Source organism: Aethalodelphis obliquidens, unplaced genomic scaffold (assembly GCF_003676395.1).
Source record: "Aethalodelphis obliquidens isolate GAN/ISIS:26980383/991018 unplaced genomic scaffold, ASM367639v1 scaffold16, whole genome shotgun sequence".
Taxonomy (NCBI): domain Eukaryota; kingdom Metazoa; phylum Chordata; class Mammalia; order Artiodactyla; family Delphinidae; genus Aethalodelphis; species Aethalodelphis obliquidens.
Genome location: NW_020837960.1, coordinates 9,429,293 through 9,456,863, shown reverse-complemented (window position 1 = coordinate 9,456,863; position 27,571 = coordinate 9,429,293). Strand labels below are relative to the sequence as shown.

At 38.3% G+C, this 27,571-nt stretch overlaps 1 protein-coding gene across 1 annotated transcript in view; it reads left to right on the top strand.

Moving 5' to 3' along the window:
* Positions 1-26,966, top strand: part of MTRF1 (mitochondrial translation release factor 1) — a 63,317-nt gene extending 36,351 nt beyond the window's left edge. Inside the window, exons 8-12 of the mRNA XM_027116114.1 lie at positions 3,601-3,617; positions 13,329-13,446; positions 18,848-18,984; positions 21,999-22,097; positions 26,591-26,966. Of these exons, the coding sequence (XP_026971915.1) occupies positions 3,601-3,617; positions 13,329-13,446; positions 18,848-18,984; positions 21,999-22,097; positions 26,591-26,704 (485 nt within the window). The 3' untranslated portion in view covers positions 26,705-26,966. The remainder of the gene's footprint in view (positions 1-3,600; positions 3,618-13,328; positions 13,447-18,847; positions 18,985-21,998; positions 22,098-26,590) is intronic.
* The last annotated feature ends 605 nt before the right edge of the window (positions 26,967-27,571 follow it).

Genomic DNA, 27,571 nt, shown 5'->3' with positions numbered 1-27,571 from the left:
TTTTTTAAGGAACCTCCATACTGTTCTCCATAGTGGCTGTATCAATTTACATTCCCACCAACAGTGCAAGAGGGTTCCCTTTTCTCCACACACTCTCCAGCATTTATTGTTTGTATATTTTTTGATGATGACCATTCTGACCGGTGTGAGATGGTATCTCATTGTAGTTTTGATTTGCATTTCTCTAATATTTAGTGATGTTGAGCATTCTTTTCATGTGTTTGTTGGCAATCTGTATATCTTCTTTGGAGAAATGTCTATTTAGGTTTTCTGCCCATTTTTGGATTGGGTTGTTTGTTTAATATTGAGCTGCATGAGCTGTTTATATATTTTGGAGATTAATCCTTTGTCCGTTGATTTGTTTGCAAATATTTTCTCCCATTCTGAGGGCTGTCTTTTTGTCTTGTTTATGGTTTCCTTTTCTGTGCAAAAGCTTTGAAGTTTCATTAGGTCCCATTTGTTTATTTTTGTTTTTATTTCCATTACTCTAGGAGGTGGATCAAAAAAGATCTTGCTGTGATTTATGTCAAAGAGTGTTCTTCCTATGTTTTCCTCTAAGAGTTTGATAATGTTAGGTCTTACATTTAGGTCTTGAATCCATTTTGAGTTTATTTTTGTGTATGGTGTTAGGAAGTGTTCTAATTTCATTCTTTTACATGTAGGTGTCCAGTTTTCCCAGCACCACGTATTGAAGAGACTGTCTTTTCTCCATTGTATATCCTTGCCTCCTTTGTCATAGATTAGTTGACCATAGGTGCATGGGTTTATCTCTGGGCTTTCTATCTTGTTCCATTGATGTATGTTTCTGTTTTTGTGCCAGTACCATATTGTCTTGATTACTGTAGCTTTGTAGTATAGTCTGAAGTCAGGGAGTCTGATTCCTCCAGCTGCGTTTTTTTCCCTCAAGACTGCTTTGGCTACTTGGGGTCTTTTGTGTCTCCATGCAAATTTTGAGATGATTTGTTCTAGTTCTGTAAAAAATGCCATGGTAATTTGATAGCGATTGCATTGAATCTGTAGATTACTTTGGGTAGTATAGTCATATTCACAGTATTGATTCTTCCAATCGAAGCACATGGTATATCTCTCCATCTGTTGGTGTCAACTTTAATTTCTTTCATCAGTGTCTTATAGTTTTCTGCATATAGGTCTTTTGTTTCCCTAGGTAGGTTTATTCCTAGGTATTTTATTCTTTTTGTTGCAATGGTAAATGGGAGTGTTTCCATAATTTCTCTTTCAGATTTTTCATCATTAGTGTACAGGAATGCACGAGATTTCTGTGCATTAATTTTGTATCCTGCAACTTTCCCAAATTCATTGATTAGCTCTAGTAATTTTCTGGTGGCATCTTTAGGATTCTCTATGTATAGTATCATGTCATCTGCAAACAGTGACAGTTTGTATTTGTATTCCTTTTATTTCTTTTTCTTCTCTGATTGCCGTGGCTAGGACTTCCAAAACTATGTTGAATAATAGTGGTGAGAGTGGACATCCTTGTCTCGTTCCTCATCTTAGAGGAAATGCTTTCAGTTTTTCACCATTGAGAATGATGTTTGCTGTGGGTTTGTCATATATGGCCTTTATTATGTTGAGGTAGGTTCCCTCTATGCCCACTTTCTGGAGAGTTTTTATCATAAATGGGTGTTGAATTTTGTCGAAAGCTTTTTTGCATCTACTGAGTTGATCATATGGGGTTTTTTTGGGTTTTTTTGATCATATGGTTTTTATTCTTCAATTTGTTAGTATGGTGTATCACATTGACTGATTTGCATATATTGAAGAATCCTTGCATCCCTGGCAAAAATACCACTTGATCATGGTGTATGATCCTATGAGGGTGATGGTGGCCTCATAAAATGAGTTTGGGAGTGTTCCTTCCTCTGCAATTTTTTGGAAGAGTTTGAGAAGGATGGATGTTAGCTCTTCTCTAAATGTTTGATAGAATTCACCTGTGAAGCCATCTGGTCCTGGACATTTGTTTGTTGGAAGATTTTTAATCACAGTTTCAATTTCCTTACGTGTGATGGTCTGTTCATATTTTCTGTTTCTTCCTGGTTCAGTCTTGGAAGGTTATACCTTTCTAAGAATTTGTCCATTTCTTCCAGGTTGTCCCTTTTATTGGCATAGAGTTGCTTGTAGTAGTCTCTTAGGATGCTTTGTATTTCTGCGGTGTCTGTTTTAACTTCTCCTTTTTCATTTCTAATTTTATTGATTTGAGTCCTCTCCCTCTTTTTCTTGATGAGTCTGCCTAATGGTTTATCAATTTTGTTTATCTTCTCAAAGAACCAGCTTTTAGTTTTATTGATCTTTCTTATTGTTTTCTTTGTTTCTATTTCGTTTATTTCTGCTCTGATCTTTCTGATTTCTTTACTTCTGCTAATTTTGGGTTTTGTTCTTCTTTCTCTTGTTCCTTTAGGTATAAATTTAGATTGTTTACTTGAGATTTTTCTTGTTTCTTGAGGTAGGCATGTATAGCTATAAACTTCCCTCTTAGAACTGCTTTTGCTGCATCCCATAGGTTTTGGATTGTCGTTTTTTCATTGTCATTTGTCTCTAGGTATTTTTTGATTTCCTCTTTGATTTCTTCAGTGATCTTTTGGTTATTTAGTAACGTATTGTTTAGCCTCCATGTGTTTGCGTTTTTTACATATTTTTGCCTGTAATTCATTTCTAATCTCATAGCGTTGTGGTCAGAAAAAATGCTTGGTATGATTTCAATTTTCTTAAATTTACTGAGGCTTGATTTGTGACCCAAGATGTGATCTATCCTGGAGAATGTTCCGTGCGCACTTGAGAAGAAAGTGTAATCTGCTGTTTTTGGATGGAATGTCCTATAAATATCAATTAAATCTATCTGGTCTATTGTGTCATTTAAAGCTTCTGTTTCCTTATTTATTTTAATTTTGGATGATCTGTCCATTGGTGTAATTGAGGTGTTAAAGTCCCCTGCTATTATTGTGTTACTGTCGATTTCCTCTTTTATAGCTGTTAGCAGTTGTCTTATGTATTGAGGTGCTCCTATGTTGGGTGCATATATATTTATAATTGTTATATCTTCTTCTTGGATTGATCCCTTGATTATTAGGTAGTGCCCTTCCTTGTCTCTTGTAACATTCTTTATTTTAAAGTCTACTTTATCTGATACGAGTATAGCTACTCCAGCTTACTTTTGATTTCCATTTGCATGGAATATCTTTTTCCATCCCCTCACTTTCAGTCTGTATGTGTCCCTAGGTCTGATGTGGGTCTCTTGTAGACCGCATATATATGGATCTTGTTTTTGTATCCATTCAGCACGCCTGTGTCTTTTGGTTGGAGCATTTAATCCATTCACGTTTAAGGTAATTATCGTTTTGTATGTTCCTATAATCATTTTCATAATTGTTTTTGGGTTTTTTTTTTTGGTAGGTCCTTTTCTTCTCTTGTGTTTCCCACTTAGAGAAGTTCCTTTAGCATTTGTTGGAGAGTTGGTTTGGTGGTGCTGAATTCTCTTAGCCTTTACTTGTCTGTAAAGCTTTTGATTTCTCCATTGAATCTAAATGAGGTTCTTGCCGGGTAGAGTAATCTTGGTTGTAGGTTCTTCCCTTTCATCACTTTAAGTATATCATGCCACTTCCTTCTGGCTTGTAGAGTTTCTGCTGAGATTTCAGCTGTTAACCTTATGGGAGTTCCCTTGTATGTTATTTTTCATTTTTCCCTTGCTGCTTTCGATAACTTTTCTTTGTTTTTAATTTTTGCCAATTTGATTACTATGTGTCTCGGTGTGTTTCTCCTTGGGTTTGTCCTGTATGGGACTCGCTGCACTTCCTGGACTTGGGTGGCTATTTCCTTTCCCATGTTCGGGAAGTTTTCGACTATAATCTCTTCAGATATTTTCTCTGGTCCTATCTCTCTCTCTTCTCCTTCTGGGACCCCTATAATGCGAACATTGTTGCGTTCAATGTTGTCCCAGAGGTCTCTTAGGCTGTCTTCATTTCTTTTCATTCTTTTTTCTTTATTCTGTACCGCAGCAGTGAATTCCACCATTCTGTCTTCCGGGTCACGTATCTGTTCTTCTGCCTCAGTTATTCTGCTATTGATTCCTTCTAGTGTAGTTTTCATTCCAGTTATTGTATTGTTCATCTCTGTTTGTTTGTTGTTTAATTCTTCTAGGTCTTTGTTAGACATTTCTTGCATCTTCTCGATCTGTGCCTCCATTCTTTTTCCGAGGTTCTGGATCATCTTCACTATCATTATTCTGAACTCTTTTTCTGGAAGGCTGTCTATCTCCTCTTCATTTAGTTGTTTTTCTCAGGTTGTATCTTGTTCCTTCGTCTGGTACATAGCCCTCTACCTTTTCATCTTGTGTATCTTTCTGTGAATGTGGTTTTTGTTCCACAGGCTGTAGGATTGTAGTTCTACTTGCTTCTGCTCTCTGCCCTCTGGTAAATGAGGCTATATAAGAGGCTTGATGGGAGGGACTGTTTCTTAAGGTAGGCTTGTATAGCTATAAACTTCCCTCTTAGAACTGCTTTTGCTGCATCCCATAGGTTTTGAGTCGTTGTGTTTTCATTGTCATTTGTTTCAAGGTATTTTCTGATTTCCTCTTTGATTTCTTCAGTGATCTCTTAGTTATGAAGTAGTGTGTTGTTTACCCTCCATGTGTTTGTATTTCTTACAGATTTTTTCCTGTAATTGATATCTAGTCTCATAGCGTTGTGGTCAGAAAAGATACTTGATATCATTTCAATTTTCTTAAATTTACCAAGGCTTGATTTGTGACCCAAGATATGATCTATCCTGGAGAATGTTCCATGAGCACTTGAGAAGAATGTGTATTCTGTTGTTTTTGGATGGAATGTTCTATAAATATCAATTACGTCCATCTTGTTTAATGTATCATTTAAAGCTTGTGTTTCCTTATTTATTTTCATTTTGGATGATCTGTCCATTGGTGAAAGTGGGGTGTTAAAGTCCCCTCCTATGATTGTGTTAGTGTCGATTTCCCCTTTTATGGCTGTTAGTATTTGCCTTATATATTGAGGTACTCCTATGTTGGGTGCATAAATACTTACAGTTGTTATATCTTCTTGGATTGATCCCTTGATCATTATGTAGTGTCCTTCTTTGTCTCTTGTAATAGTCTTTGTTTTAAAGTGTGTTTTGTCTGATATGAGAATTGGTACTCCAGCTTTCATTTGATTTCCATTTGCATGGAATATCTTTTTCCATCCCCTCACTTTCAGTCTGTATGTGTCCCTAGGTCTGAAGTGGGTCTCTTGTAGACAGCATATATATGGGTCTTGTTTTTGTATCCATTCAGCCAGTCTGTGTTTTTTGGTTGGAGCATTTAATCCATTTACATTTAAGGTAATTATCAATATGTATGTTCCTATTACCATTTTCTTTATTGTTTTAGATTTATTATTGTAGGTCTTTTCCTTCTCTTGTGCTTCCTGCCTAGAGAAGTTCCTTTAGCATTTGTTGTAAAGCTGGTTTGGTGGTGCTGAATTCTCTTAGCCTTTGCTTGTCTGTAAAGCTTTGATTTCTCCGTCAAATCTAAATGACATCCTTGCTGGGTAGAGTAATCTTGGTTGTAGGTTTTTCTCTTTCATCACTTTAAATATGTCCTGCCACTCCCTTCTGGCTTGCAGGGATTATGGGGAGTCCCTTATGTGTTACTTGTTTTTCCCTTGCTGCTTTTAATATTTGTTCTTTGTATTTAATTTTTGATAGTTTGATTAATATGTGTCTTGGCATGTTTCTCCTTGGATTTATCCTGTACAGGACTCTCTGTGTTTCCTGGACGTACCTATTTCCTTTCCCATATTAGGGAAGTTTTCAACTATAATCTCTTCAACTATTTTCTCAGTCCCTTTCTTTTTCTCTTCTTCTTCTGGGACCCCTATAATTCGAATATTGGTGCGTTTAATGTCCCAGAGGTCTCTGAGACTGTCAATACTTTTCATTCTTTCTTCTTTCTTCTGCTCTGCTGTAGTTATTTCCACTCTTTTATCTTCCAGGTCACTTATCCGTTCTTCTGCCTCTGTTATTCTGCTATTGATCCCTTCTAGAGAATTTTTAATTTCATTTATTGTGTTGTTCATCTCTGTTTGCTCTTTAGTTCTTCTAGGTCGTTGTTAAACGTTTCTTGTATTTTCTCCATTCTATTTTCAAGATTTTGGATCATCTTTACTATCATTATTCTGAATTCTTTTTCAGGTAGACTGCCTATTTCCTCTTCACTTGTTAGGTCTGGTGGGTTTTTGCCTTGCTCCTTCATCTGCTGTGTGTTTCTCTGTCTTCTCATTTTGTTAAACTTACTGTGTTTGGGGTCTCCTTTCTGCAGGCTGCAGGTTCGTAGTTCCCTTTTTTTTTGGTGTCTGTCCCCAGTGGCTAAGGTTGGTTCAGTGGGTTGTGTAGGCTTCCTGGTGGAGGGGACTAGTGCCTGTGTTCTGGTGGATGAGGCTGGATCTTGTCTTTCTGGTGGGCAGGTCCATGTCTGGTGGTGTGTTTTGGGGTGTCTGTGGCTTTAATATGATTTTAGGCAGCATGTGTGCTAATGGATGGGGTTGTGTTTCTGTCTTGCTAGTTGTTTGTCATAGGGTGTCTTGCAGTGTAACTTGCTGGTCGTTGAATGGAGCTGGGTCTTGGCGTTGAGATGGAGATCTCTGGGAGAATTTTGCCATTCGACATTATGTGGAACTGGGAGGTCTCTTGTGCACCAGTGTCCTGAACTTGGCTCTCCCACCTCAGTGGCACAGCCCTGATGCCTGGCTGGGGCACCAAGAGCCTGTCCTCCACACAGCTCAGAATAAAAGGGAGAAAAAAAAAGAAAGAAAGAAGATAAAATAAAGTAAAATAAAGTTATTAAAATAAAAAATAATTTTTAAGAAAAAATATTTTTTAAGTAATAAAAAAACCCGACAGACAGAACCCTAGGACAAACGGTAAAAGCAAAGCTATACAGACAAAATCACACACAGAAGCATACACATACACACTTACAAAAAGAGAAAAAGGGGAAAAAATATATATATATCGTTGCTCCCAAAGTCCACCTCCTCAATTTGGTATGATTCGTTGTCTATTCAGGTATTCCACAGATGCAGGGTACATGAAGTTGATTGTGGAGATTTAATCCGCTGCTACTGAGGCTGCTGGGAGAGATTTCCCTTTCTCTTCTTTGTTCGCACAGCTCCCGGGATTCAGCTTTGGATTTGGACCCGCCTCTCCCTGTAGGTCACCTGAGGGCATCTGTTCCCCGCCCAGACAGGATGGGGTTAAAGGAGCAGCTGATTCGGGGTCTCTGGCTCACTCAGGCGAGGGGCGGGGTGGGGGAGGGAGGGGTTCAGATGTGGGGTGAGCCTGAGGCGGCAGAGGCCAGCATGACGTTGCACCAGCCTGAGGTGTGCCGTGTGTTCTCCTGGGGAAGGTGTCCCTGGATCACGGGACCCTGGCAGTGGTGGGCTGCACAGGCTCCCAGGAGGGGAGATGTGGACAGTGACCTGTGCTTGCACACAGGCTTCTTCGTGGCGGCAGCAGCAGCCTTAGCGTCTCATGCCCGTCTCTGGGGTCCGCGCTGATAGCCGCGGGTCGCACCCGTCTCTGGAGCTCCTTTAAGCGGCACTCTTAATCCCCTCTTCTCACACACCAGGAAACAAAGGAGCAAGAAAAAGTCTCTTGCCTCTTCGGCAGGTCCAGACTTTTTCCCGGACCCCCTCCCAGCTAGCTGTTGCGCACTAGCCCCCTTCAAGCTCTGTTCACTCAGCCAACCCCAGTCCTCTCTGGGGGATCCGACCTCTGAAGCCCGAGCCTCAGCTCCCAGCCCCCACCCGTCCTGGCGGGTGAGCAGACAAGCCTCTTGGGCTGGTGAGTGCCTGTCGGCACCGATCCTCTGTGCGGGAATCTCACCGCTTTGCCCTCCGCACCCCTGTTGCTGCGCTCTCCTCCTTGGCTCTGAAGCTTCCCCCCTCCGCCACCCACAGTCTCTGCCCGCGAAGGGGCTTCCTAGTGTGTGGAAACCTTTCCTCCTTCACAGCTCCCTCCCACTGGTGCAGGTCCCATCCCTATTCTTTGTCTGTTTTTTCTTTTTTCTTTTACGCTACCCAGGTACATGGGAAGTTTCTTGCCTTTTGGGAGGTCTGAGGTCATCTGCCAGCGTCAGTAGGTGTTCTGTAGGAGCTGTTCCACATGTAGATGTATTTCTGATGTATTTGTCGAGAGGAAGGTGATCTCTGTGTCTTACTCTTCTGCCATCTTGAAGCTCCTCCTCTCTTTCTCTTTTATTTTACCTCATTATAAACTCATATATTGAATTTCATATATTGACCTCATTATAGACCTATGGATTTTTTAAATTCAGTGAGTTATAATCACTATTGTTTTTCTTTCTTATTAAATTGAGGTATAGTCGATTTACAATACCATATTAGTTTCAGGTGTACAACATAGTGATTCACAATTTTTTTAAGTTTTATAGTTTTTATAAGATATTGGCTATATTCCTTTGTGCTGTACAATATATCCTTGTGGCTCATTTATTTTATAAATGTACATTTACTGTACATCTTACTCCCCTACCTCTATTCTTCCCCTCTCCCCTTCCCTCTCCCCACTGGTAACCACTGGTTTGTTCTGAGTATCTATGGGTCTATTTCTTTTTTGCTATATTCACTAGTTTGTTTTATTTTTTGGATTCCACATATAAGTGATATCATACAGTATTTGTCTTTGTCTGACTAATTTCACTAAGCACAGTACCCTCCACATACATCCATGTTATTGCAAATGGCAAAATTTCATTATTTTTTATGGCTGAGTAATATGCCATTGCATATATATACCACATCTTCTTTATCCATTCATCTGTTGATGGACACTTAGGTTGCTTCCATACCTTGGCAATTGTAAATAATGCTGCTGTGAACACCGTGGTGCATATATCTTTTCGAATTAATGTTTTCGTGTTTTTTTGGATATACACTTCAGGAGTGGAATTGCTGGATTGTATGGTAGTTCTGTTTTTAGTTTTTTGAGTAGCCTCCATACTGTTTTCCACAGTGGCTGCACCAATTTACATTCCTAAAGTGTATAAGTGTTCCCATTTCTTCACATCCCCACCGATACTTGTTGTTTGTGGTCTTTCTGATGATACCCATTCTGACAGGTGTGAGGTGATATCTCACTGTAGTTTTGATATGAATTTCTCTGATGATTAGTGATGTTGAGCTTCTTGTCCTGTGCTTGTTGGCCATCTGAATGTCTTCTTTGGAAAAATGTCTGTTCACGTCTTCTGCCTATTTTTTACTGGGTTGTTTGGTTTTTTTTAATGTTGAGTTACATGAGCTGTTTATATATATTTTATATATTAACCCCTTATCATCATATCGTTAGCAAGTATTTTCTCCCATTCAGTAGGTTGTCTTTTTGTTTACCTATTTTTTCCTATGCTGTGGAAAAGCATTTAAGTTTGATTAGGTCCCATTTGTTTATTTTTGTTTTTGTTTCTTTTAGGAGACATATCCAAAAAATATTGCTACAATTTATGTCAAAGAGTGTTCTGCCTATATTTTCTTCTAGGAGTTTTATGGTCTTACATTTAGGTCTTAAATTCATTTTGAGTTTGTTTTTGTATATGGAATGAGAAAATGTTCTAATTTCACTCCTTTACATGTAGCTGTCCAGTTTTCCCAGGACCACTTATTGAATAGGGTGTCTTTTCCCCATTGTATATTCTTGCCTCCTTTGTTGCACATTAATTGACCATAAGTGTTTGGGTTTACTTCTGGGCTCATTATTCTGTTTCATTGATCTGTGTATCTGTTTTTGTGCCAGTACCATACTGTTTTGATTACTGTAGCTTTGTGGTGCAATCTGAGGTTAGGGAGTGTGATAGCTCCAGCTCTGTTCTTCTTTCTCAAGATTGTTTTGGCTATTTGGGGTTTCTTGAGTTTCCACACAAATTTTAAAATTATTTGTTCTAGTTCTGTGAAAAATGCCATTGGTATTTTGATAGGGATTTCATTGAGTCTGTAGGTTGCCTTGGATGGTATGGTCATTTTAACATAAAATTCTTCCAATCTATGAACACAGTATGTTTTTCCATCTGTATCATCTTCAGGTTCTTTCATCAGTGTCTTGTTGTTTTCTGAGTTACAGGTCTTTTACCTCCTTAGGTAGGTTTATTCCTAGGTATTCTATTCTTTTTGATGCTATTGTAAATGGGGTTGTTGTCTTAATTTCTCTTTCTGATAGTTTGTTGTTAGTGTATAGAAATGCAACATATTTATGTATATTAGTTTTGTATCCTACAACTTTACCAGATTCATTGATGAGCCCTAGAAGTTTTTTGGTGCTGTCTTTAGGATTTTCTATGTATATTATCATGTCATCTGCAAACAGTGACAGTTTTACTTCTTCCTTTTAAGTTGGATTCCTTTTATTACTTTTTCTTGTGTGATTGCTGAGGCTGGGCAGTCGCTATTGTTTTTAATGTTCAAATTGTCCCATTTTGGCCCATAGTAGCCTTTTTAGGGTAGCCCCTTTTGAAATGACCCAATCAGTCTTTGAGTGCATACTTGCTTTCTGCTATAATAGACATCCCAGGCTACCTTGTACTCTCCTGCCTCAGACTTGGAGTCAGACCTGGTTCTTTTTAGTGGGGAATGTATCCAGAAATCAACGTATGTATACTAGGTCTGCTCATTATTACTAAAGTGTGCTTATTACATCAAGACTCTTCAGTGGATATAATTAGGAAATACATACGATTTTAAATCAAAGGTTCCTATTATTATTACTTCCAATTCAAATTTACAGGGAGTATCTTTCTTGCACCTTTTTGCATTTTGTTTTATATCTTTCCACTTGGAGTTAAAATCTTCTTTCTTAATCACTTTTAATATGTTTACTTTTTGCTTTATTATACTATATATAAAATAGTTTCAGAATTTTTCAGTAAACTACTTAGTAATGTTTAACATTTCTGTCCTTAGAATGTAACCCACCAAGAAAGCAGTCAGAGTAATATGTTCAAAGACCATCTGAAATAATGTTTTTCTGTGTGGTTATGTTATTATTATGGTAAATATTTTGATTCATTTGTTTCTGGTTGTATTTAATTTTTAAGATTTAATTTTTCTTTCCTCTTTTCTCTTTTATTTTTGGTGTTATCAGCATTTATGTGGTTCAGAAATCAAAACCATAGAGTTGTCTTGCTTCCATCCTTATTCCTTCCACCCCATTCTCACCTATCCCCTTGTTGTCTTCATATTCTTGAAAATTAAACTCATTTAGTGAAGCTTCATTCTCCTAAACAGGGCCTTATTCTCTTAATTGCTATTTTAAATTCTTTGTATATTAATAAGTCACTGTTTCTATGTTCAGAATTTCCCAGAAGTTATTAGGTAGTTTCTATAACATTTGGGAGAACATGACATATAACATCGACATATTTGCTGTATAACTACTTAATATACTGTAACCGCAAGAAATGGGAAATTGAAATTTTAAGCTAGCCAACACTGGCATATTTTAACAAAGCCTGTATAATCTTTGCACTGTGTAATCTTTTTCTTCACCATATAGTACTCATTTTAGAGGAAACAAAAGAACAACCAAGTTATATATTAGATTCTAACCTCAACCCTGTTATTAGTGTACTTTTCAAAGAGAATGGTCATACTTGCTGTCTGTCATTTATTGAAATAAATGATAAATGTAGAAGAAAATGTTAGGTCTCCCCTCAAAAACAGCATATTTTGTATATATATCTGTATATTCATATATAGATATGTATTTCTGTGCATTTGTGTGTGTGTATAAATATCAGAAAATTTCCTAAGGCTGTCATAACAAATTACCACAAGCTTAGTAACTTAAAACCACAGAAATGTATTCTCAGTTCTACAGGTCAGAAGTCCAAAATCAAGGTATTGGCAGGGCCATGCTCCCTCCAGAGGTTCTGGGGGAGAATCCTCCCTTGTCTTTTCCAGCTTCTGGTATCTCCATGTGTTCCTTGGCTCGTAGCTGTACAACTCCAATCTCTGGCTCCAAGTTCACATGGTCTCCTCCTCTCTCTTCTCTAGGTGTCTTTCATAAGGACACTTGTCATTGGATTTAGGGCCTATCTGAATAATCCAGTATGATCTCATCTTAACTCAATTGTGTCTGCAAAGACCCTTTTCCCAAATAAGGTTCCGGTGGTTAGAATAGAACATATCTTTTGGGGTGCCTCCGTTCAGTCCATTAACAAGCACACACATACACACACAGTGGATTCTCATTCGCAGTAGTTATGTTCTACAAAGTCACAGTGAATACTGATTTAGTGAATACTGAACTATTTTTTCTAGGGAAAGTATATATACATATCTCACATAGATTATAATCCTAAATCCTAGAAACAACCTATCCTGGTAGATTCTATTTTCTTTATTTTACAAGAGAGAAAATGATGTTCAGAAGTGGTAAGTGACTTGTCTTGAGGCACGTCATTCACAGGTGCCAGAGTTGAAATTCAAACCCTGTCCACCTGGCCCCAGAACCAGAGCTTCTTGCACTGCCCTGCCCTGCCCCTCCTGTCCTCATCCTCTGTCATCTCTATAGGAGCTGAAATAAGAAAGCAGAGAGTCACCTTGTTGGACCTCAGCTGAGAACATGCATGTGTAGAGCAATTTGAATTTTTTGCTGCCCTGCATATGTCTGCAAATGACTGTGAAAGTGCTGCAATAATTGACTTGCGGGAACAAATAAATTCTAGCGAGTAGGTATATTTGCAAATACAGAATCAGGGAATAATGAGGATCAACTTTATATGTATGTATATATATTTTTTAAATATATTTTGTATCTAATGTAGCTTTGTGGGATGATAGATGATGAAACTTCTGAAAGATTACATAACTCAGTGATCTCATAGCATCATAAGTCAGTGTTAAAAATAGCATCCGTTGGGGACTTCCCTGGTGGTCCAGTGGTTCAAAATCTGCCTTCCAGTGCAGGGGACACAGGTTCAATCCCTGGTTGGGGAGCTGAGATCCCACATGCTGTGGGACAACTAAGCCCACGTGCCACAACTACTGAGCCTGCGTGCTCTGGAGCCCACGTGCCACAACTAGAGAGCCTGCAAGCCTCAACCAAGACCCGATGCAGCCAAATAAATAAATATTTTTTTTTAAATAGTATCTGTTGGAATAGGGAGTTTAGGTTTAAGTTATTTCACCTCTTAGTCAAATGGCTATGACTTAACACAAAATAGTACAGTTTATTTGAAAGATTTGGGATCAATTTAGTATTAAAGTATTTGTTGAGTGTGGAATTTACTCATGCTGTACTTTTTGTTCTAGGTAGATGTGAAAGTGGACCCCAAGGATTTACGAATAGATACATTTCGAGCCAAAGGAGCAGGAGGGCAGCATGTGAATACAACTGATAGTGCTGTCAGACTTGTCCATGTCCCCACAGGTAAGCTAGTCCTTCTGCTTTTGTACTTTTAACTTTTCTTCACATCTTATAAAACTATTTGGCATTTAGAAAGAGTCTTATGTTGTGTCTGGTTCCTTGCACAAACCCTTTAAAGGTGACACTGGGGTCATGGGTCCGAGGTCCCCAAGGTGTTCATATTCCCTTCTGTTTGGAAAAGGAACCTCCTTGGCTGTGTCTATTTAAGAGTGAGGTTCTAAAAGCTGAGTGCATTGGTGCCACTTATCCACTAATAAGTTTCAACTGAAGGGCAGTCAGGTGATTAATCAGCTTTTTTATTAGAGCTCTTCAAATGTCAGCATTTGTAGATCTTTTCTCTTGGGTAGTTTTTCTCCTAAGAAGGATCCTCCTCCAGGACACCTGAGAGTAAGGTCAAGGTCTCACCCTTCAGTAAGCACACTTTTACTTAATCCTTTTTTATTCAGTTATAGGCCTCACACTTGCCTTCCTTTGCACCTATTTAGACTCAAGTCTGGAACTTTCCTTATTTAATTCTCTAAAGACTGTACCTCCTGCTTCCTGCAGATTGAGGGAGGGGACTTGAAGATCTAGTTGTTACATAGACTTTCTGTATCTAGTCCCCAAACTGTCAACCCTGATTTCTGGGGTGCCTCGTTAGTGCCTCAATGCCAGAGCCTGTCTGGCCCTCAGCAGGCAGATGGGCTTGGTTCTGGTCAGCATCTCCCTCGACAGGGGTTCGACCTCACCTTCCTCCTCTCTGCTGAGTCATTTGCCATTCTTCCAGCCTCTTTTTCTTTTTTTTCTTTAATTAATTAATTAAATAAATAATTTGAAATTGAAGTATAGCTGATTAACAATGTTTTAGGTGTACAGCAATCCATCCACTTTGTCTTTATATATTGTGTTTGGAGACTACACTCATCATCTCATTTTATTTCAGACGGAGTTTGTGTTCCTGTTCTTGTTGTTTCAGTGCAATTTATAAAAAAATGTTACTGGAGTATAGTTGATTTACAATGTGTTAATTTCTGCTGTACAGCAAAGTGACTCATTTATAGATATATACGTTCTTTTCTCGTATTCTTTTCCATTATGGCTTATCACAGGATATTGAATATAGTTCCCTGTACTATATAGTAGGACCTTGTTGTTTACCCATCCTGTATATACTAGTTTGCATCTGCTAATCCCACACTCGCCATCCTTCCCTCCTCCCATGCCACCACCCACTTGGCAACCACAGATCTGTTCTCTATGTCTGTCAGTCTGTTTCTGTTTTGTAGATATGTTCATTTGTGTCTTTTTTTTTTTTTTGTAAATCACCTGGGCTTTCTTTTTTTATATATAAATCTATTTATCTTATTTATTTATTTTTGGCTGCGTTGGGTCTTGGTTGCTGTGTGTGGGCTTTCTCTAGTTGCGGCAAGCGGGGGCTACTCTTCGTTGCAGTGCGTGGGCTTCTCATTGTGGTGGCTTCTGTCGTTGCGGGCACGGGATCTAGGCATGCGGGCTTCAGTAGTTGTGGTGCGCAGGCTCTAGAGCGCAGGCTCAGTAGTTGTGGCTCACGGGCTTAGTTGCTCCGTGGCATGTGGGATCTTCCCGGACCAGGACTCGAACCCGTGTCCCCTGCATTGGCAGGTGGATTCTTAACCACTGCGCCACCAGGGAAGCCCTGTGTCGTACTTTAGATTCCCCATATAAGTGATATCATATGGTATTTGTCTTTCTGTTTCTGACTTCACTTAGTATGATAATTTCTAGGTCCATCCACGTTGCTGCAAATGGCATTATTCACTCTTTTTATGGCTGAGTAATATTCCATTGTATACATGCACCACATCTTCTTTATCCATTTATCTGTTGGTGGACATTTAGGTTGTTTCCATGTCTTGGCTATTGTAAATAGTGCAAATAAACATAGGGTTGCATGGATCTTTTCGAATTATAGTTTTGTCTGGGTATATGCCCAGGAATGGGATTGCTGGGTCATATGACAACTCTATTTTTACTTTTCTGAGGAACCTCCATACTGTTTTCCATAATGGCTATACCAACTTACATTCCCACCAGCAGTGTAGGAGGATTCCCTTTTTTCCACACATTCTCTGACATTTATTATTTGTAGACACTTTTTAATGATGGCCATTCTGACCCGTGTGAGGTCGTTTTTGTAGTTTTGATTTTCATTTCTCTAATAGTTAGCAATGATGGGCATCTTTTCATTTGCCTATTGGCCATCTGTATGTCTTCTTTAGAGAAATGTCTATTTAGATCTTCTGCCCATTTTTCGACTGGGTTGTTTGTTTTTTTGTTACTGAGTTGCATGAACTGTGTATATTTTGGAAATTAAGCCCTTGTCCGTCTCTTCATTTACAAATATTTTCTCCCATTCTGAGGGTTGTCTTTTTGTCTTGTTTATGGTTTTCTTTGCTGTATAGACGCTTGTAAGTTTGATTAGATCCCATTTGTTTATTTTTGCTTTTATTTCTATTGCCTTGGGAGACTGACCTAAGAAAACATTGGTAGGATTTATGTCAGAATGTTTTGCCTATGATCTCTTCTAGGAGTTTTATGCTGTCATGTCTTACATTTAAGTCTTTAAGCCATTTTGAGTTTATTTTTGTGGACGGTGAGAGGGTGTGTTCTAAAGTTGTTTTTTTTTTTTTATAGATTTATTTATTTATTTATTTTTGGCTGTGTTGGGTCTTCGTTGCTGCGCACTGGCTTTCTTTAGTTGTGTCGAGTTGGGGCTACTCTTTTTTGTGGTGTGTGGGCTTCTCATTACGGCGGCTTCTCTTGTTGCAGAGCATGGGCTCTAGGCATGCGGGCTTCAGTAGTTGTGTCTCACAGGCTCTAGAGAGCAGGCTCAGTAGTTGTGGCGCACGGGCTTAGTTGCTCCATGGCATGTGGGATCTTCCCGGACCAGGACTTGAACCCATGTCCCCTGCATTGGCAGGCGGATTCTCAACCACTGCACCACCAGGGAAGCCCCTAAAGTTCTTTATTGACTTTCCTTCTATAAGAAACTGTAAAAACCTAGAATTATATACATGAGCAAAATAACAGAAAACATCTAAAACAATCCCCAACAACCATTGTTGGTATGTATCTTTGGTGTATATCCTTTCAGATTCTTTTCTATGCATATATAAATATATCCTTTCTCACCAAAAGTGAAGTTATAATGTTTGTAGCTTACCATAATTTACTTAAGAAATCCACAAGTTGTTGAATACTTAGTGTGTTTTACCTAAACCCTGTATTCTGTATTATAAACAGTAATAATTAGCTTAAGATGAATTAAAAATTAAAAACAAAGTAAAAGGTGACCAAATTTCTGAAAAAAATGAACTAAAATACTTTAAAACATTAGAGGATTATAAAACCACCCTGGGGACATCCCTGGTGGTCCAGTGGTTAAGAATCCGCCTTCCAATGCAAGGGACTCGGGTTCGATCCCTGGTTGGGGAACTAAGATCCCACAGGCTGTGGGGGCAACTAAGCCCACGCACCACAAATAGAGCACCCACGTGCCTCAACTAGAGAGCCCGCATGCCGCAACTAAGACCCGATGCAGCCAAAAATAAGAATAAATAAATAAGTGAATTTAAAAAGTAAAATAAAATAAAGGCACCTTGAGAGCATAGATGGTGTCTTATTCAAAAAGAAAAAAAAAAACATTACACCCTGGTCAGCCATAAATTACTAACTTTGCAAAAGTGACTGATGCTTATATTGCCAGACTACCTTGGGCCAATTTTTTACCCACTTAGATGTGGTTCTTGGACCTAAAGAGGACTTAAGTCTTACCCACAAACCTTTTTTTCAAAGCCCTTTTATAATTTTTTTTTAACAACTCCAGCACCTTGTTTCAACATATTCTACCCCTCCCCTCAGTCCTCTATTCCTGAGGGAGTATTTAACGATTAAATACTCCTCTACAGAAAATGTATTAAAATAGATAATGAAGTGGTTCCCTCAGGAATTACTGAGCTGGTGAGTAAGAAAAGGTCTGGCTTGAGCCGCTGGATGAGAACAGTGCAGGTATATAGACAAAGTTAGTATGGGTCAGCTAATAAGAGGAATTTGGAACAGATCTCATGACCGTCTGGTTATCTTGAAATGGAAACTTTCATATTCCTTTGGGTGCTGAAAAAAAGGATTCCTGATTTAAGAGAGCTCCAGGCAAGTGCTTGGAAGACGTGAGCAAGCTGGTGCCCCAGCCCAAATGCATGGCTGCAATAGAGCAGTCAAGAAATAACATTGAACCAATAAGGGCGAAGCCTGCTTAAAGTTATTAGCAGGTGTGATTGTAGCTTATTTAGACAGGGTGAAAACATAGTTTGAAGAGTAGAATTTTATAGAACTTTTAAAAATCTCCAGCAAAATAGTTACTGCCTTATCAGTGCAACTGGCCTAAGCTAAGAGTGCTTTTGGTTTTTGTGATGCATTAAGGAAAGTACCTTTCACCTCTAGTGTACCTGGGAGCAGGATATAGACCTTCAGAGTGGTAGCTGCAAAGTTAAGAACACAGCCTGAAGTCTCAAGAGTCACCATTTTGGGGCTAGATTTGGGCTGGTAACTGGGCTACACAGTGAGTCAAACCCACCCAAATCCAGAAGTCGACTAACCAAAACATGTGCAGTTAGATATGTTGATTAGCTAGATTTAGAACCAAGACAACTGAGAAACGTTCACTTTAAACTCTTCCTTTTAAAGAGTTTGGGTAGTTTCTTCTTATTGGTTTCTATATATAAAGTCTTTTTTTCTTTTTCCTGTTTTCTGTTATTATTATTATTATTTTTTTTTTTTTTTGCCGTATGTGGGCCTCTCACTGTTGTGGCCTCTCCCGTTGCGGAGCACAGGCTCCAGACGCGCAGGCCCAGCGGCCATGGCTCACGGGCCCAGCCGCTCCGCGGCATGTGGGATCTTCCCAGACCAAGGCATGAACCCGTGTCCCCTGCATCGGCAGGCGGACTCTCAACCACTGCGCCACCAGGGAAGCCCTCTGTTATTTTTTTACTTGAAGTATAGTCGGTTTTTACAATATTATATTAGTTTCAGGTGTACAACATAGTGATTCAATACCTTTACAGATTATATTCCCTTTAAAGTTATTACAAAATAATGGCTGTATTTCCCTGTACTGTACAATATACCCTTCTCATCTGAAATACCTCATTTAGACATCAGAATCTAAAGAGCTATCTAAGCAATTACCATCATGACCCAGGAATAGTTTCTGGAGTGTGCTAAATCTAAAATGTTTTTCATCCTTTTCCTGATTAACCTTTCCCCCTTTAACATGTTCCTCAGTTCTATCTTTTTTATCAGTTTTATTGTGATATAATCGACACGTCATCTCTATTCTAATTTGATTTGTGGAGGCTCCAGTTTATCTCTGATCCCTGTTATTTTTCAGGACTTGTAGTAGAATGCCAACAAGAACGATCACAGGTAAAAAATAAAGAAATAGCTTTGCGTGTGTTGAGAGCTAGACTCTACCAGCAGATTATTGAGAAAGACAAGTGTCAACAACAGAGTGTGAGAAAACTGCAGGTAAGATTTATTGAGTGAAATAACTTAATGCCTCTGTACAGAAAGCCATCATTTTATGCAGAAAATGGAGTAAATATTCTTAATAGAATGGAAATATCTTAGAGCACAGGAAAACATGCTCATTTGTAAATAGTAATAATTTAAGACTGACTGGTTATGGCTAAAGTTGGACATGCCAGTTTGGAAATAAGTAGAGGAGATATGTGTAAACTAAAAATTGTTTCCCAGTTGTTTCCCTCCAGTTTTAGATCATAATTGTCTTTAAAAGAAATTAGTGTAAAAGACAATTCTCTGGAAATTAAGAGATTTTTCAGATTTTTAATTTAAAAACCTATGCTTTTATTATTGTATAACTATTTTTTTTCCTACATTAAAAAAAAAATTATTTTTTTGGTTGCACCAGGTCTTAGTTGCGGCAGGCAGGCTCCTTAGTTGCGGCAGGCAGGCTCCTTAGTTGTGGCATGCATGTGGGATCTAGTTCCCTGACCAGGGATCAAACCCAGGCCTCCTGCATTGGGAGCGTGGAGTCTTATCCACTGCGCCACCAGGGAAGTCCCTATTATTATATAACTTTATGTGGGATCAAAAATATATGGCACTGCAAAAAACTGGTAATACTGCTGCTTCTGATACAGTCTGGGAACCAGGAGTAGAAGAGAGATTAATTTTTTGCTATATACCCTTTTGTACTTTTTGAATTTTGTACTATATACATTTGTATTATTATTTATACAAATATATAAATAGATAAGTTTTAAGCAAAATGAATAAATGTCATTGTCTTAAGTAAACAAAGGGTTGTATGATTTTAAACTCTAAAAAGGTAAACTTTTTCTTTGAGAGAAATTGGAAGAGACAGTGGAACCCAGAAATAACTGTGCTTTTGTGTTATTTGCAGGTAGTTAAACTACGGTAAATTTGGAAAATTTTTGCAGCCTGTTAGGAAAATTAATTGTATAAAACTAAACATTAATTATTCTTTTCACCTAGATGTCCTAGTCCTTCACACTTTTGCCCTTCTTGTTTCCCTTACCCACATTCTAACTTGCAAGTAGTAAAAGTGACAGGATAAATAATTTATTAAGCCTCTATCTGTGGTAATCCCAGCCTGTGGCACAGCATCAGTATACACATTTGCAGATAGGAATGCTCATTTACAAAGCATTACTTCTTGGCAGCTAAGTGATAACATAAACACTGTCAGCTCTGCCACATTTGATTTAATAAAAGACATTGGGTTTTACTTGCCGTTTGACATTTTGGCATCAGATGTTTCACACAGTAATTTTCAAAGTAAGTATTCAAGATCGGCCTTATGTCGATTGTGGGCATGTGTGTCGTCTTTAGTGGTCTGGTTTGAAAGGGCAGAAATGACCTCCGTGTCTCTCAATTAACTTGTCCATCTGTGTGAAATTTTTTAGTAGATATTTCTGACACTTAGGAGTTTTTCTTCAGCTAATATATACAGTAGCTTTTATATGGAAGGCATTATGCCAGGTTCTCAACCCTGGTTCCACTTACCACCTAGAGAGCTTTGTAGATGTCTAGGCCCCATCCCCAGAGATTCTGATATAATTGATCTGGGTGGGATCCTAGGCATAACTGTGGTGCCTTGGGATAGTAGTTTCCAAACCTGGCTGGTTGCAGAATGGATGACCTGGGGACTGTTTTAAAAATACATAATCCATGATTCAGTATATCTTAGGTTAGGTTTTGGAATCTTTCATTTAAAAACATTCCCCTGGTGATCAGCCATACTTAGGACTTCAGTTTCATATTGTTTGCTTTAGAAAGTAAGTTATAGCAATCTTTTTCTTTTATCTTAAAAAGTGAAAGTGAGATACCTGTAACTTATATAATATTGTAGCAACTATGCTTTGATGAAAATAAATAATAAAATAAATTTTAAAATAAAAAGTGAAATAGATAACTAATAAGAACCTGCTGTATAAAAATAAATAAAATTCAAAAAAAGGTAAAAAAATAATAAAAAATAAAATAAAAAGTGAAAGTGAGTGAGAGAGGGTGTTGTGTGCATTGTATGTGGGGGGAGGGAGGGCAGATGAGCAGACTAAGAATACAAATAACCATAGCAAAAGGCAAACTGGTGTGTGGTGAAGAAGATTCCAAGTGCATGGGGTTTTGAAGGAGGAAGATAACATATTTCACATTGGGACCAGGAAAGACAGAGGCGGTAGGAGAGTGTTAAGGAAGGGCACCCCTTGAGATGAGGTTTAAGCAGAGTTAACAGACTTGCACATAATTATGATATGGTATAATAAGTGGCATTATAGAGGTTCATATAATTTTCAGAAATAATGTTGAGAAAGTTGGCCATATTGTGAAGTACCTTGAATACTGAGTTGAGTTGTGTCTGCCTAGTAGACAGGAAGGAGCCAAAGAAGGAAATGTATCAGAAAGCTGGGCTTTAGGAAAGCTAAGCAGGGCAACACAATGTAAGCAGAGAAATGGAAGATTAATCAGGAGATTTTTACAGGAGTGTAATGAAAGTAATGAGCCCTTGAATGATAGGCAGTAGAAATGGAAAGGGCAGGATAGAATAAAAGACCCTTGAAACCACTGGAATTGGGCAGTTAGAGAACGGGATGAGCTGAAGTTCCTTTCACGGTCTGTATCACAGCCTGGCAGATAGTAAGCTACCATGAAATGTTTGTTAAAGTGTAGGATGTCAGGTTTCTTACTTAGATCAAAGGGAACATCATTGTAGGGTCATTTATAGAAACCAGCAGGAAGAACTGACTGAGGTGGAAAGATAATTTGGTTTTAAATATTTGGAGTTTGAGGTACCAAAGAGATGTTAATTCTTATAACTAAGCTTTACAGACCTGTAGTCTTAATAAATTCTGCCCATTCTTATTCCTTGTCACTTTGTGTATATGGATTTAGAAAAGATTTAAACTGTTAAAATAGAAAAGTCATTTACAAGCACTGTTTCTGTTGTAATAAAAGTAATTATAAAGTTAAAATATGAATTGCTTTTTGTTATGACACAGGTGGGAACAAGAGCCCAGTCAGAGAGAATTCGGACATATAATTTCACCCAGGATAGAGTCACTGACCACAGGATAGCATATGAAGTTCGTAATATTAAGGTAATATGAATGAGTATGCTTTATGTGCCTTTGATTTTCAAAGAAAGTATAGTCGAATTCTAGAGAGTAATCTCTGAAATATCACCACGTAATTTAAAAACATTGAGATAGATTATATTAGTACCCCAAATTTGTGAACATTTTTATTAGTTTGCTAGTAAGAAATATGGTCTTTATGTCAGTATGAAACAGCTATCTTTTAAATTCCAAATTCTTTGTTATGTAATCACAATGTATTAATGTATTTTCAGTACATGTCTATCAGTTTTCTTTTACCGATTACCAAATTACTGCAAATTTAGTGGCTTAAAGTAATGCCTATTTATTATCTCACAGTTACTGTAGGTCAGAAAGCCAGGCACGACAGAGCTGAGTTCTCTGCTCTGGGTCTCCCAAAGCTGAAAGGGGCTGGCCAGGCTGCATGCTTTCCTAGAGCGTGGAGTCCTCTTCCAAGCTCAGGTCGTTGTCGGCAATATTCCATTTCCTTGAGTTGTAGGAGTGAAGCCTCCATTTTCTTGCTGGTCATCAGCTGGGTGCTGCTCTCAGCTCCCAAAGACTGACCACAGTTGCTTGCTGTCTAGTCCCCTTCGTGTGCCCTGTCCCATTGCATCTCTTGCAGGAATGGCCTTTTTAAGGGCTCACCTGTTTAGGTGAGGCCTACCTGGATACTATTCCTTTTGATTAACTCAGAGTCAACTAATTAGCCATCTAATCACTGGAGTGATAGTCTAGCGTATTCACAGCTCTGCCTGCACTTAAGGGAGGGAATTTTGCCAGGTGTGTACACCAGGGGACATCTTAGAATTCTGCCTACCACAATGTGTGTTGTCATATTCAGGTGTTACAATGATTCTGTTGGGGGGGAAAAGACCCTGTCAGTTTGGTTTGAACATTCACCTAACTAAATCCCATGTCGTTGGGATCACTGACAGCAATACATTAATGATGAAGCACAGAAAAATTATTTTTCCTTCCATTGAAGGGGAAAGTGAACTGGTTCCCATAAAGACTGTGTGGACAAGGCAGAAGGTAGAAGGTTTTGATCCTTGTCCTTGGTGCTGTGTGATACCTCGGGCTTCTTTCAATTGATTCTGTCTCATTCTGTACACAAAATTAAAGTCCTAGTTTTACAGAGGAAATGTCTGTGTTTTTAACATACTTAGAAATTTCTGTGTATCTTATGCCACTTCCTCTGTCTTTGCAGCAATTTAAAGCTGTCTTGCCTAAGAACATCATAGCCTTGTTGAAAAAGAAAATATTTAGTAGCTTCCCTTTCCTCAGGAAACACACAGTCATAACCAAACATGTTTGGCCATACTGTTCTAATTACACCATAGTCTTTCAGTTGTTTTTCTCGTAGTGGTGATGGTTTTCCATGAGACAGCCACATTCTCATGACCAGTAATACTTTTCAGAAGAGCACATAGGTGCTCAGCATAGTATTCAGTCATGAAACAAAGGCAGATTAACTGGCTTTTATAGTTATAAAATATCTGACGTTGGCCTAAATACTAACACGTTATTACTAACTAAACTAGCATGCCAGACTCAGAAAGAGTAAGGACAGTCATATTGATATGCTCTACAAATCACTGATCAACTTATTGGAAAGAAAGAAAGTGCTCCATATTAGTGAAGGGAAAAAGTTTGAAAATGGTATAAAAAAATGTTGCAGTGAAACGTTAAAATCTGTATGCAGGACAGGAAAGAGACTAGTCAGACTGAATAATTTAGGAACTGAAGAGTTGCAGATGAGGCAGGAAAAGTGCTGAAGGCCTTAACTCCAGGGCCGCCACCACAGGACAGAATGGAAGGAGTGGAGAGGAAAGAAAGTGGGTGCCTGTGGGACTCTGCTCAGCTCTCCTCCCTTATTCTAGAACCTGGTCTTCTCCCTACTCTGTCAGTTTGGTTTGAACATTCACCTAACTAAATCCCATGTCGTCGGGATCACTGACAGTAATACGTTAATGACGTATTACATATTAATAACGTAATACCTGGCCTTCTCCCTACTGCGTCCACATAGTTCCTGACAGAGCTATGTTCCTACATGATCATGATTTTGACCCAAGACAATAATTGATTTGTTGTGGGGGGGGAAATCCAAACAAGCCCCAGTCAATGAGTTTCTTCCCAGGATTTTTAAACTAGAGACAAAGATGCTCATTCTCTTGGTGGATGAAGCTGAAATATATAAAGCTTACAAGAGGTTAGAAGCCACATTTCCAGCCATGGGGAGAAAGCAGTCTTCAGTGAGAGAAGAATGAAGCTGATATATTGAAAGGAGCAAAAATGGGAGAACTGGATGCAAAGAATCCTGATGATATAAATCCCCACGTTCATTTATTCCTGAGGCCCAGCTTCATTCCCAGGGTGGTGGCAGCAGCCCTGTACATTCCTTCCCTTGGGTTCTCTGAGGTCACTCAGTATGCTTATTATGAATTCCCTTGTAGCTAATTTTACTTGTATTTGTGTTTATGTAGATAATAAGCACAGACTACCATGTAATATATTATTTTGTATTTTTATTCTGTTTCCCAAAGTTCTTGTGCAGATTCCTTAGCATCAGCCTATCTCCTGCCCTGTATTCCAATTACACTGGAAATTTACCCTTGTCCTGGGCTTTCAATGTATTTTGTTGCCATACCTTTCTTCATATTCATTCTTTTGACTGAAATGCTCTGTTTGTCTCTATTTGGAGAAATACTATTCTCTTTTTAAGACCTAATTCAAATTTTTCTTCCTTTATTTTTTAATTTCTTGCACTGTATTAAGCTTATGTATTACCTAGGTCTCCCAGTAGATTGTGAGCTTCTGAAAGCTGGGAGCTACAGCTCCTTCATATATTTTTTAAAATTTTTGGCTGCATTAGGTCTTCATTGCTGTGCGTGGGCTTTCTCTAGTTGTGGCAAGCGGGGGCTACTCTTCATTGCTGTACGCGGGCTTCTCTTTGCAGTGGCTTCTTTTGTTGCAGAGCACAGGCCCTAGACACGCGGGCTTCAGTAGTTGTAGCACGCAGGCTCAGTAGTTGTGGCTCGTGGGCTCTAGAGCGCTGGCTCAGTAGTTGTGGTGCACGGGCTTAGTTGCTCTGAGGCATGTGGGATCTTCCTGGACCAGGGATAGAACCCGTGTGCCCTGCATTGGCAGGTGGATTCTTAACCACTGCGCCACCAGGGAAGCCCCAGCTCCTTCATCTTTGATCTTTGCATCGCTAGCACTCTGGTTAATCCAACTGAGCTCTAAATGTGATGTGATTATCAATAAGAGTAATAATCCTTTTAACATAACTTCCAGATGGTGAAGTCACATTGGCAATATCATCATAATTTGAGCTTACAGGCACACTAATTTTAAAAGCAATTTTCATATTGTGTTCAAAATGGTATAAATCTTAATTTTAAAATTTCATCATAGTGCTCTTGCTTTCTGTTTAATTTTAAAGTTTAATCGACATCTTACTATATGCTGGTGTTTTGTGGAATACAAAGATAGTAAGGCATATCTTTTCCCCTACAGTTTAATTTGAAAGAGAAATGTGTACGCTTAACCTGAAATTTAACTTCAAGACCATTCAAGAAAGACTAAATATAAGATTAGTTCATGCCTACATCTGAACTTCAAATGTTCTATGTTCCAGATGCCAACATTAAAATATTTCTGTTAAGCCAATGTCTGGATTTTTAGCATTTCCAAAATAGGAGGCTGTGCTAATTCACTAATCCCAACAACTCTATTACACAGAACCTTTATAACACAAGAAAGGTACTTGAAGTCATTATTTTACTCGTTTCTCAGAGAGAAGCCTCAGGGAAGACTGCAGGGAAGTCTTAACTGAAACAGTTTCCACCCAATGGAATTATTTGGAGGTTAACATGAGAGAGGTTTTTTCCTCAATTTTTTATTTTGAAATGTTAAGCACACATGTTTAAAGACTAGTCCATATATATATACCCTATACCTAGATGCAACAGTTGTGAACATTTTGTTATGTTTGCCTTCTCTTTCTCCTCCACTTCCCCTTTCTCTCTATAGATACACCTGTGTTGCTACTGAAACATTGGAAAGCAAGTTGCAAACCTCAAGACACTTGTCCCCGAAATATTTCAGTATAAATATTTTTCAATTACACAGGACTTGTAGATATTAAAACCGCTGTATTTCTAATTTAAGAAAAAACAGAACTATTATAAACCACTTACGGATTAAATAATTTGAATTTGGATGGTTGGCTAATTTAAAAATGCTAATTTAAACAATTTAAGTAAGAGTTTAATTCCATTTACTCTTTTGGATTCACGTTTTACATAAAAAGGCAAAATTAACTAGGGGTCCTCCCAAGTTAGCAATTGTGTTCATTATATTGTAGATTAGTAATCTTTTGTTGCTATTAAATAATAACTTTAAAGAAATGAAATAAATATATGCTTAATTCTTTGTTTTGTTTCTCCTTTATTTCTGGTAATCAGGTTTTCATAGTAACTCTCTTTCACCAGGAATTTTTATGTGGGGAGAAGTGCCTGGATCAGCTAATTCAGAGACTGCTTCAATCAGCAGATGAAGAAACCATTAATGAATTTTTGGATGAAAATCTTAAATCAGCAAAATAAATACTGATTTATAATTTATTATTATATAAATGAAATGGACCTATGTCAAGAAGCAGACCGAGGTAGGGAAATCTTTATGAAAGTTGATAAAGAGCAGCTAAAAATACATGGTACTCACAAAAATATTTTTTAATGAATCCAGTTACATTTCTTGACCTAAGTTTATTTTAGGTTTCCTGTAAAGTACAATCCAGCTCTTCAAGTAGAAACAAAGCATGCATTGTTGAAAAGAGAAATAAAGTATTGAGAATTGACTATGTGATGTAGGACAGATCACTTGTTCTCTTTATATGCCTTTTCTTTTAACCATCTATAAATTAATTTAGACACATTTCACATCTGTTACTTCAGGACTTTGCCCGTGGTATAATTTAGTGATATAAATTTATAAACTTGTTTGTAAACTCCTATTTAAAGACAAAGTACTATTAATCATGTTAAAGTTAGGACTTAAACTGCTACTTTTATTTTTGATTTTTTTTTTTTTTTTTTTTTGCGGTACGCAGGCCTCTCACTGTTGCGGCCTCTCCCGTTGCGGAGCACAGGCTCCGGACACGCAGGCTCAGCGGCCATGGCTCACGGGCCCAGCCACTCCGCGGCATGTGGGATCTTCCCAGACCGGGGCATGAACCCGTGTCCCCTGCATCGGCAGGCAGACTCTCAACCACTGCGCCACCAGGGAAGCCCTAAACTGCTACTTTTAAATAAAAAAGTAAATAAAAGTTGTGAAGAATATGAGTTGCTAACTGTGAGCATCTCTAGGACATAGATGGTAGAGCTCTTGGAGAGCTGAGTGAACTCTGTAGTGTACAAACTACAAGTCAATATTTAAAGCAGACTCTCTGCTTGGCTTCTATTTCTAATTGT